Below are 12,173 nucleotides of genomic sequence, written 5' to 3'. Positions count from 1 at the left end.
TGTCTGACCTGCTGAATTTCCCCAGCACTTTGTTTTGCTCAAGATTCTCATGTCTCCAGCAATTGAAAGCACATGCATGGGATTTGGGGAGAGGAGTCACGAGGGGAATGGGTGGAGGACAGGGGTGTGTTTGTAAAGGTGCAAGGAAAACAACCGCGCCACAGACCGGAACGCACCCCTGTAGGCCCGACTCGTCCCACAGGCCTAGGGGACTGTGGAGAAGCGGGCGGCGAGGCATGTCTGGGCCGAAGGAGCCTCAGCGGTGGCGGGGATGGGAGCCTCGGCAGCAGGAGCCTTGGCGGAGGTGGGGCCTCGCGATCAGCGGTCGATGAGCAAGGGTGGGGTGGGAGGGGAAGACAATGGGGACCCAGCGTGGGGGGACCACCATGAAGAACAATGGAAGACCCGGCGTGGGGGGTCAGCCGTGAAGAACAATGGAGGGGAGGGCACTCCAGTTTTAGAATCCACTGCCCAGGGGATAAACCTTTGTTTGTTTGATCGTTAGTTTTGGTTAAGGGGCTGTGCACGTGGCAGCTTTTAAGTTAATTTTAATTTCAGGTTTTATGTATCTTCTGTGTTATGACTGTTGGCAGACCAATTTCCCTCCGGGGATGAATAAAGTTCTATCGTATCGTATCGTAGGGCAATGACTAATCTCAATTTCTCAGCATCCATCCTTACTAATCTCTCGGATCCCAGTATTTAAATGTTCTTGTAGTCTCGTGATTTTAATGTTGCTATCCCTAAAATGTGCGCCTTCAGTTTCCTCAGTCCAAACTCTAAAATTCACAACCTAACTTGTCTGCTGAGTCCCAAAGTTAGACGGTAACCAACCCACTACTGTTCCATGTACTCAACAGCTATCTTTAGTAGTTTGTCTTGCACACATGAGGGGCGGCACAGTTGCAGAGCTGCTGCCTCACAGCACCAGAGACCTGGGTTCGATTCTGATCTTGGGTGTTTTTGTGTGGAGTTTGCATGTTCTCCCTGTGACTGCATGGGTTTCCTCCGTATGCTCCAGTTCACTCCCACTTCCCAATGACGTGGGTATGTGGGTTAATCGGTCTTTGTAAATTGCCCCTGGTGAATGGGTGAGCATGTACACGGTGGGACAAAGTTTCTGTTTCCATGCTGTATCTCTTAAACGAAATATTAAATCAAGGGTCTGTTAATTGAAGGCTTTATGTTTGTAGATGGCTTCCTAGGGACTACTTGAGTATTTGCTAAATTGGTTGGAGGATATCAACAATGGTATTGGACTTGTGCTGGGCAGGAGATGGTCAGAGTGGAGTTTGTGGTACCTATGAATGCATAGCTCCCTCTGCAGTTACCATTGTCTTTTTGATGAAATCTCTGTTCTCATTTTCAGGTACATCTCCAGGTATCACTGGTGTCTGGAAAATTTTACTTGATCCCATTCATGCAGGTGGTCCATTTCGTGTCACGGCAGAACAGAGGATTGCTGCAGCTGTGGACATAATTACTTTAGAAGATGTGTATTTTGGAGATGTGTGGCTGTGTGGCGGACAAAGTAATATGGAAATGACAGTGTTACAGGTAATTTTCCTTTTGTGAATTCCGTATGCTGTCTTCAGGAAAATGAGGGAGAATGCAGCATCAAGCTGAGAGTTTTAGGGGTGGAGTATTTCCACTATCCATAGAGAACATTGCATGATCTTGACCACTGTGAAGACGTGTTAAAGATCTTGTTGATTGAGGGCCCCAAACTATTCTCATTGCTGAGCATGTTTTTGCTGTCGGTCAGCCACCCACTGTTAGAATAGATGTGATTAGGAAACTAACTTTATGGTAGCATTACGCTGACTCAGCCTGAAGTCTGGCTCTTTGTATCTGGTCAAGCCCAAATGACTATAATTGTGGAATTCTGAAATAAAACAGAAAATGCTGTACCATTCACTGACTGAAGGCATGTCAAATATACCAGAAACAAGAACTGTGGGTGCTAGAATCTGGAGCAACCAACAATCTGCTGCAGAAACTCTGCAGGTCGAGCGGCATCTGGGTGGAACCTTAACCCGAGCTAGTGTGAGGTGTTGAGGGAAATTGGGAGGATGAATGGAAGGGGAAAGTTTACAGTTAATAGCAAGACCCTTAACAGCATTGATGTGCAGAAGGAAATTGGAGTCCAGGTTCATAGCTCACTGAAGGTGGCAGTACGTGGATAGGGTGGAAAACAAGGCGTAATGATATGCTTGCCTTCATTGCTAAAGGGCCTGTCCCACTTAAGCGACCTAAGCTGCGAGTTTAGACGAGTTTGCCCTGGACTCAAACTCACAGCAAGGTCGACACGAGGTCCAAGGAGGTCGTATGAGGTGGCTGGAACTTTCCTTCGTGCTCGAGGGAGGTTCCCGCCTACTCACGGCCTCAGCTAGGTCGCGGAAAACATTTCAGGATGTTGAAAAATTTTCCGCGAGTAAAATTTGGTTGGCATGGGTCTTTTCAATTCATAGTCCAGTGGAGTGGGGTCGCTATTTAGTTACAGGCACTCGAGGGCAGCCGTCGGCAATCTCCTTCACTGACCGGGCATTTTGATTGGCTCATTGGAGTTTCACGATCTAGGAAGACCTACCGCTAGGTAAAATGCCCGCTAAACTTTATAAAACTTCTTAAAAGTGTCTTCCCCCTCCCCCCCCTTCTCACTCCCCCCCTTTTCTTCCCCCCCCCCCTTTTCTCTCCCCCTCCTTTTCTTTTCCCCACCCCTTTTCTCTCCCCCCCCCCCCCCTTCTCCCTCAACCCGCCTCTTTGTTGCTCAGCGTGGGCAAGTTGGGCTGAAGGGCCCGTTTCCACACTGTATGACTCGATGACTCTATAAACAGGACAAGTGCAAAACATTTTATTTTTTTTACTCCATGGTAATGCAAAAGGTTCCGTTTCTGAGGTGGGAATATGGTTGTGTGGGTTGGATCAAGAACCAGACCGTTAGAATGTATTTGTTAGAATGTATTTGTTCCTGAACCTCCAGCAAATATCAGTGTGAAATTTATCACCACCTACCATGTTTTAGTCAATTTTGGAAAAGCCTATTTGCAAAAGAAGACCTAATTTCCAACAAAAAATTATGGGAGATTTGGAACACGAAACGATGGATTTCCAGTTTCCTGACAAAACGTCTTCAGCGTGTGTGTGTGAACGGAAAGAGCTCCAATTGGCATCCAGTGTTGAGTGGTACACCTCAGGGCACAGTACTTGCCCCACACCTATTTTTGCTTTACATAAATGACATCCATGAAAAAGTCGCAAGTACGACCCGACTTTTTGCTGATGATCGTTTGCTGTTACGTCCAATTAAGTCAGCTGATGATGAAGATGCTCTCCAAAAGGATCTCGATACTATGGTTGAGTGGTCACAACAATGGGGCATGCAGTTCAACCCTTCCAAATGTGAAACCATGCGTGTCACCAGAAAGAGAAATCCAGGCGAAACATCTTACAATATACGTGGTGCCACCCTTGAAGAATCCAAACAAACCAAGTATCTTGGCATCAAATTGCAGAATGATCTGCGTTGGAATGGTCAGACTCATCATGCAACGGTGAAAGCAACAGGTGTCCTAAACTTTCTGAGGCGCAACTTTCATCATTGTTCAACTTCTGTCAAGGAGAAGCTATACTTCACCCTCGTTAGACCTCATTTGGACTACGCAGTTGCAGCATGGAACTCATACACAAATAAAAACATTTCTTCCATCGAACGTGTCCAAAGACAGGCAGCTCGATTTGTTACTAACACCTATGAGAGAGAAGTGAGTGTCACCAAACTTCTGAATTCTCTGGGGTGGAACCCTCTCCAAGACAGACGTGAAGCTCACCGTTTGACCTGTTTTTACAAAATGTTAAATGGTCAGCTCGACATAGTCTACAAGACCTACACCAAACCCAAACCAATTAGGAGCAGACGAGGGCATTCGATCCAATTTATGATCCCAGCTACAAAGACAGATGTATACAGCAATTCGTTCTTCCCCCGCATAATTAAAGCATGGAATAATCTCCACCCAACTATAGTTACCCAACCAGATGCAACTAAAGTAGCTCTTTCTTCCCAATAACCCTTTCTGGCTTAAGCCCTCCCTTCACCACCTCCAGTTTAAATTCCATTTGGAGGACCAAGAAACCAAGAACCAAGAACCAGGCAGGTAGGCAGAGGAGGGAATGTAGCTCTGCTGGTGAGGAATGGAATTCAGTCCTTTGCGAGGGAAGACATAGGGACTGACGAGGTGGGGTCACTGTGGATTGAGTTGAGGAATTGCAAAGGCAAGAAGACACTAATTGGTGTTATCTACAGACCCCCAAATAGTAGCCCGGATGTAGGGTGTAAGTTGCAGCAGGTGTTAAAACTGGCATGTAACAAAGGTAATGCCACTGTGGTAATGGGGGATTTGAATATGCAGGTAGACTGGGAAAATCAGGTTGGTTCAGGACCCCAAGAAAGAGAGTTTGTAGCGTGCCTCCGAGATGGATTCTTAGAGCAGCTTGTAATGGAGCCGACCAGAGAAAAGGCAATTCTGGATTTAGTGTTGTCCAATGAACCAGATATGATAAGAGAACTCGAGGTAAAGGAACCGCTTGGAGGTAGTGATCATAATATGATTAGTTTTAATCTGCAATTTGAGAAGGAGAACGTTAAATCGGAAGTGTCAGTGATGCAGCTGATTAAAGAGGATTATGAAGGCATGAGAGGGGAGCTGGCCAAGGTAGACTGGAAAGGGATCCTAGCAGGAATGACGGTGGAACAGCAATGGCAGGAATTTCTGGGCATAATCCGGAAGACACAGGATCATTACATTCCAAAAAGGAAGAAAGATTCTAAGGGGAGTAGGAGGCAACTGTGGCTGACAAGAGAAGTTAGGGATAGAATAAACCTAAAAGAAAAGATGTATAACACAGCAAAGAGTAGCCGGAAGCCAGAGGATTGGGAAACTTTCATAGGACAACAGAAGGAAACAAAATTGGCATAACGGGCTGAAAAGATGAAGTACGAAGGGAAGCTAGCCAGGAATATAAAGAAGGACAGTAAAAGCTTCTTTAGATATGTTGAGGGAAAAAGAGTAGCAAAGTCAAATGTGGGTCCCTTGAAGGCAGACACGGGTGAAATTATTATGGGGAATAAGGAAATGGCAGAAGAGTTGAACAGGTACTTCGGATCTGTCTTCACTAACAAACAATCTCCCAGAAGTACTGGAGGACAGAGGATCTATGGGGGTCGAGGAACTGAAAGAAATGTTCATTAGGCGAGAAATAGTATTGGGTCGGCTAATGGGACTGAAGGATGACAAATCCCATGGGCCTGATGGTCTGCATCCCAGGGTCCTCAGGGAGGTGGCTCTAGAAATAATGGATGCATTGGTGATCATTTTCCAATGTTCAATAGATTCAGGATCAGTTCCTGTGGATTGGAGGATAGCTAATGTTATCCCACTTTTCAAGCAAGGAGCGAGAAAAAAAACTGGGGAATTACAGACCAGTTAACCTGACTTCGGTGGTGGGAAAGATGCTGGAGTCAATTATTAAAGAGGTAATAATGGGGCATCTGGATAGCAGTAAAAGGATTAGTCCAAGTCAACATGGATTTATGAAAGGAAAATCATGCTTGACTAATCTGGATTTTTTGAGGATGTGACAAGTAAAATGGATGAAGGGGAGACAGCGGATGTAGTGTATCTAGACTTTCAGGAAGCCTTTGATAAGGTTCCGCACGGGAGACTGGTGACTAAAATTAGAGCGCATGGTATTGGGGGTAGGGTGTTGGCGTGGACAAAAAATTGGTTGGCAGACAGGAAGCAACGAGTAGGAGTGAACAGATCCTTTTCAGACTGGCAGGCAGTGGCGTGTGAAGTGCCACAAGGCTCGGTGTTGGGGCCGCAACTGTTTACCATATATATTCATGATTTGGAAGAGGGAATTAGGAGCAACACTAGCAAGTTTGCGGATGACACAAAACTGGGTGGCAGTGTGAACTGTGAAGAGGATGTTAGGAGGTTGCAGGGTGACCTGGACAGGTTGAGTGAGTGGGCAGATGCGTGCCAGATGCAGTATAATATAGATAAATGTGAGGTTATCCACTTTGGTGGCAAAAACAAGGGGGCAGATTATTATCTCAATGGGGTTAGGTTAGGTAAGGGGGAAGTGCAGCGAGACCTGGGTGTCCTTGTACACCGGTCACTGAAAGTTGGCGTGCAGGTACAGCAGGCAGTGAAGAAAGCTAATGGAATATTGGCCTTCATAACAAGAGGATTTCAGTATAGGAGTAGAGAGTTTTTTCTGCAGTTGTATAGAGCTGTGGTGAGACCACATCTGGAGTATTGTGTACAGTTTTGGTCTCCTAATTTGAGGAAGGACATCCTTGTGATTGGGGCAGTGCTGGGCTGGCACAGTAGTCCGCTGTAAGACACTGCCATCAAGGCCGTTGAGGTGGTCGTTGATGAAGAGTGATTGAATAAATTGGACATGTACTTTCCAGCATTTTGAAGGGTGCAAGCATATTTCACTGAAACCTAGCAAATTATAAGACTTGTCAGGCTAGATGTGGGAGAATGTTGCCCCTGGCTGAATGATCTTGGTGCAGTGACAGAGCCACAGGTTAGGGCTTTTTGGACAATGATGGGAAATATTTCATGGCAGAATTCTCAGCCATTAAAATTATTCAAAATGCAGATCTGTTGGTATGCAGGGTGTGGAGTACTAGAGAATTGTGTTCAGGATGAAGCTCCACCGTGATCTCGACAAAGGCTGAACAGCCTATGTTTATGCAGCGCTGATTTAGTTCAATAATATCCTTCCATGAAGGAAATATGTTACCCATTTTCAAGTTTCAGACGACAACGCTATTCATGTGGTGAACGTTGTGTGTAGTTGGATTAGATACCCCACAGCGATTCTCCAACACCTCGAGAGATAGTTCCGTGTTCCACTGTAACTGAATGAATTACACTTTTCCAAAACCAGTTCTACACTATGCTGAAAATGTGGTCATTGCAACACTGTCTCTTTCAGATTATGAATGCAAGTGAAGAGCTGTCTCTGGCTTCCCATTATCCGTACATCCGTCTCTTCCAAGCGGGATTAAATGAGTCGGCTGAAGAACTAATTGATCTGAAGAGCATTGCAGTGCAGTGGTCAGCTCCCACCGCAGGTAACAGCAGATTTCCCAGGGCAGGACACATGCATATCCTCCACCGAGTTACACAAAACCTATTTCCAATAGGTTTGCTTTCATTAAAATACATATAACAAATAGAAAGGGTAAAGAAAGGATTTCACAATGGTGTTACCAGGACTGGAGGGTTTGAGTTGTAAGGAGCGATTTGGATGGACTAGGACTGTTTTCATAAGTTATATGAGCAGAATTAGGCCATTTGGCCCATCACATCTACACCGCCATTCAATATGATATGATAGAACTTTATTTATCCCAGGAGAGAAATTGATCTGCCAACAGTCAGAAAGCACAAAATAGATGAAACATGAAATTAAAGTGATGAATGGAAAGGATTGTGGATGTGCAAAGATTGTGATGGGGGGGGGGGGGGGGGGGGGGGGGGCGCGGTGATCAGTCTACCACACAACAAAAGGGGAGGAGTTGTATAGTTTGATAACCACAGTGAAGGATCTACTGTGGCGTTCTGTACTACATTTTAGTAGAACAGTCTGTTGCTGAAGGTGCTCCTCAGGTTGACCAGTGTGTCATGGAGGGGGTGAACTGTATTGTCCAGGATGCTCTGCAGTTTGAGCAGCATCCTCCCCTCCAGAACCACTCCCCCCCCCCCCCCCATGAATCATGGCTCATCTATCTTTTCCTTGTGACCCCATTCTCCTACATTTCCCCTATAACCCCTGACACCTGTACTGTTCCCTGGAGCGCAGGAGGGTGAGAGCTTAAAGAGGTATATAAAATGGGCATAGATAATGTGGATGTTCACAGTCATTTTCCCAGAGTAGGGGTGTCTTAAACTAGAGCACAGAGTTAAGGTGAGAGAGGAGAGATATAAAAGGGACCCAAGGCACTTTTTCCCGAACAGAGAGTATATGGTACAAACTGCCAGAATAAGCTGTTGGCGCAGTAACAATTACAATGTTTAAAAGACATTCAGACAGCTACAGGGATAGAATAGGTTTAAAGCAATATAGACCAAACACAGGCAAATGGGATTAGTTTGGTTAGAAGTCTTGGATGGCCTGGGCAAGTTGGGCCAAAGGGCCCGTTTCTATGCTGTTGACTCTCGAACTCTATGATTCTAAATGGGCAAAATTGAAAAGCTGTTATTAATAGGAGCCTTGTTGTTAACGATTGGAATGAAGATAGGAGAGAGGAAGTCATCTCTGCAGGAAATACGTGAAATTACTTTAGGTGGAGCTTCTAAGCAGCAAGGAGCAGAAAACGAGTTGCCTTCCGGCATTTAAACAGTGGTGATGATGCATGACATGGGAATCACAGGGAATACAAATCTCATGGGCTCTGTAATCTGTGCATGGACTGGGCAAAGGGAATCAGCTGCAACAGTCAGAGGGAACACGTGTTTGGAATCTTTAAAGTGCAGTGTCAGAGAAATTCAAGGTGAAACGTAAGTGCCTTAAAAACAAAGTAAACAAGTGATTCCTGACATTTCACAAGTACATTGTTAATGATGTACCTCCTCAATGTCAATTGTGGTTCAAAATAGCAAAGAATAGTTTAAAAGTTGGTGAGTCAGGTAGACAGGGTAGTGAAGAAGGTGTTTGACTTGTTTTCATTGGGAAGGGTATTGAGTACAGATGTTGGGACATCATGATGCAGTTGTACAGGTCATTGGTGAGGCCAATTGGATTAAAAATTACCTTGCAGGAAGGAGTCAAAGGTAGTTGTGGAGGGTTGTATTTCTGATTGGAGGCCTGTGACCAAGGAAGTACTGCAGGGGCCAGTGCTGGCTCCACTGTTGTTTCTGGTTGACAATTTAGTTAATGTCGTTAATAAATTTGCAGATGACATGCAAAATTGGTGGTATAGGTAGGTAACAGTGTGAAAGGATATTTAAGTTTAGAATAAGATGGAGATCCATTGGGAGGATGGTCCATGGAATGGCAAATGGAATTTAACTCTTGACAAGTGTGAGGTGTGCACATTGGTATGTCAAACCTGGACAGCACTTTCACAGTAAATGGACATCATGATGCATCTAGAGAGTATTCTGAGGGATAGATTATACAGACATTTGGATGGGCGAGGGCTGATTAGGGATAGTCAGCATGGTTTTGTATATGGGAGGTCGTGTCTCATAGGTTCAAGGTGAAGGGGAAAAGATTTAATAGGAATTTGAGGTGTAACTTTTTCACACAAATGGTGGTGGGTGTATGGAACAAGATGCCAGAATAGTTAATTGAGGCTGGGACTATCCCAACATTTAAGAAATAGTTAGACAGGTACATGGATAGGACAAGTTTGGAGGGATATGGACCAAGCGCAGACAGGTGGGACCAGTTGGGCCAAATGGCCTGATTCCACATTGTATCACTCTATGACTATGACTATCTGTATGTCTTTTATCCCAGGAATGAGTAGGTTAACCCATGACGAGCGTTAGACGACACTCGGCCTGTACTCGCTGGAGTTTAGAAGAATAAGGGGGGACTTCATTGAAACATACAGAGTAGTGAAAGGCTTGGATAGAATCGATGTGCAGAGGATGTTTCCACGAGTGGGAGAGTCTAGGACTAGAGGTCATAGCCTCAGAATTAAAGGACGTTCTTTTAGGAGAGAGATGAGGAGGAATTTCTTTTGTCGGGAGAGGGTGGCGAATCTGGAATATATGCCACTGACCTGGAGGCCAGGTCAGTGGATATATTTAAGGCAGAGATAGATAGATTCTTGATTAGTACAGGTGTTAGAGGTTTTGGGGAGAAGGCAGGTGAATGGGATTAGGAGGGAGAGATAGATCAGCCATGATTGAATGACGGAGTAGATTTAATGAGCTGAATGGTCTAATTTTGCTCCTATTACATGATCTTATGATCTTTGAATGACTCTGGTCATGCAGTTCTGGTCGCCTATCTATAGGAAAGATGTACACAGAAGATAGGCACAAAATGGTGGAGTAACTCAGCAGGGGAGGCAGCATCTCTAGATAGAAGGAATGGGTGACACTTTGGTCAGGTAAGGACCCTTCTTCAGACTGAGAATCAGGTGGGAGAGAGACACACAGATATGGAAGGGTAAGGTGTGAATCCGGGAGATCAAAGGGGACATAGATCAAGGAAAATGTAGAATAGATTGTTGTTAGCTAGGGGAAGGTGATAACGAGGCATGTCAAGATAAAATTAAATGAGGAGGACAGTCGGACTGGTTGGAGAACTAGGATGGGCGAGAGATGGAGAGAGAGGGGGAAAGCAAAGGTTACTTGAAATTAGAGAAATCAATATTCAGCTGCTGGGTTGTAAGCTGCCCAAGGAATGGATCATTAAGTTGGAAACATGCAGTAGAGAATCAAAATTGGCTTGGAGGAAGGAGTGGTTTTGCTTTGGAGTGGAGGAGGCTGAGGGAGAGCTTACTGAGGTGTACAGAATGATGAGGGCTGTAGATAAAGTGAATGCTCAATAGTTGATAGAATTAAATGGTAGTTGGACAGTATATGGAGCGGAAGTGTTTTTAGAGGACTGCAGGCAATTGGGACTAAATCGGTATGCAAATAATTAACATGGACAAGGGCAGGCCGAAGGGCCTGTTTGATGCTTGATGGCTATGTCTCTCATAATGTTTCATACCTCTGTCACGTCACCTCTCGGCATCCTTCACTCCAGGGAATTCAGTCCTGCCTATCCAATGTCTCCCGATAACTCAAGCCCCTAATCCAGGCAACAACTTTGTGAATCGTGCCTCCATCTTCTCAATTCATCGTTCCTGCACCAGACCGCACACAATATTCCAATGCAGTCTAACCAATGTTTTATACAATTGCAACAAGACAAACAACTCTTGTTTAAGAAGGAACTGCAGATGCTGGAAAATCGAAGGTAGACAAAAATGCTGTAGAAACTCAATGGGTGAGGCAGCATCTATGGAGCGAAGGAAATAGGCAACGTTTCGGATCTAAACCCTTCTTCAGAAATAACTCTTGTACTCAATATGTTCAGCCAATGAAGGGAACTGTGCCATCTACCACCCTATTAACTGTGATACCACTTCCCGGGAACTACATGCCTGTACTCTGAGGATGCTTTGATCATGAACACCCTGTCATTCACTACGTATGATCTGACCTGGTCTAACTTCCCAAAATGCATCGCCTCATATTTTGAGTCATAGTCCAGCATTGAAACAGGCCATTCAGCCCAACTAGTTCATGCTGACTAGTGTGCAGACTTCATATTAATTTCATTTCCCAGCACTTGGTTGATAACCCTCCAGCTGCCTTCGTCTAAGGGAATGAGGTGCTCCTCTGGACACATGTTAAATGTTGCTAGTGACTCAGCTTCCACCACTCGCTCAGGTAGCACGTTCCAGCTACTCGCTACTCTCTGGGTAAAGAAGATCCCCTTCAGATCCCCTCAATCGCTTCCATCTTACACTAAATCTACATCCTCTAATCTTATCTACCACTGATAGAGGGGAGGGTTTCCTGCAGTCTACCCCGTCTCTACCCGTCACAATGTTGTAAACCTCAGTCATGTCTGCCCTCACCGACTTTCATTCTGGGAAAGAACAAACCCAATCCCTCCAGTATTTATTCATGTGAACTGCTCCAACCCAACAACAATCCTTCTCGCCAGAGATGCTGCCGGTCCCGCTGAGTTACTCCGGCATTGTGTCCATCTTCAAATGACGTCACGCGCTCCAGACGGCTGTGCGTATGCATGTAATCGCGCACGACCTTCGCTCGACCGTCTCGGCTCAACGCGACCACGAGGTCGCGTAATTTGCGTGCCAAGGACACGTAAATGGGACAGGCCCTTAATACACACAGCAGCTTCTGTACTCGCTCATTTGCAATCTCTATTTACATAATAGGGAGGTTGCACATAAGGTCATCAGGTCAATGGGCGTGACGCACGGAGTAGCTCAATCCTTCTGGAGTACAAGGCAGCTTCCAGTACACACGCAACACGTACATTCCTACCTGTTAAAAACCGCCAAAATGGTCAATTTTTGCACCGTAATAAATTGTGCAAATAGGGGTAACCAT

General features: G+C 45.2%; 1 protein-coding gene across 1 annotated transcript in view; it reads left to right on the top strand.

Moving 5' to 3' along the window:
• Positions 1 to 12,173, top strand: part of siae (sialic acid acetylesterase) — an 84,461-nt gene that overhangs the window by 32,472 nt on the left and 39,816 nt on the right. Inside the window, exons 3-4 of the mRNA XM_033049848.1 lie at positions 1,370 to 1,557; positions 7,015 to 7,153. Coding sequence (XP_032905739.1) covers positions 1,370 to 1,557; positions 7,015 to 7,153 — 327 coding nt within the window. The remainder of the gene's footprint in view (positions 1 to 1,369; positions 1,558 to 7,014; positions 7,154 to 12,173) is intronic.

The sequence above is a fragment of the Amblyraja radiata genome, chromosome 33 (assembly GCF_010909765.2).
Source record: "Amblyraja radiata isolate CabotCenter1 chromosome 33, sAmbRad1.1.pri, whole genome shotgun sequence".
NCBI classification, from domain to species: Eukaryota; Metazoa; Chordata; class Chondrichthyes; order Rajiformes; family Rajidae; genus Amblyraja; species Amblyraja radiata.
The sequence above is the reverse complement of the archived record's forward strand: the minus strand, read 5'-3'. Positions and strand labels throughout refer to the sequence as shown.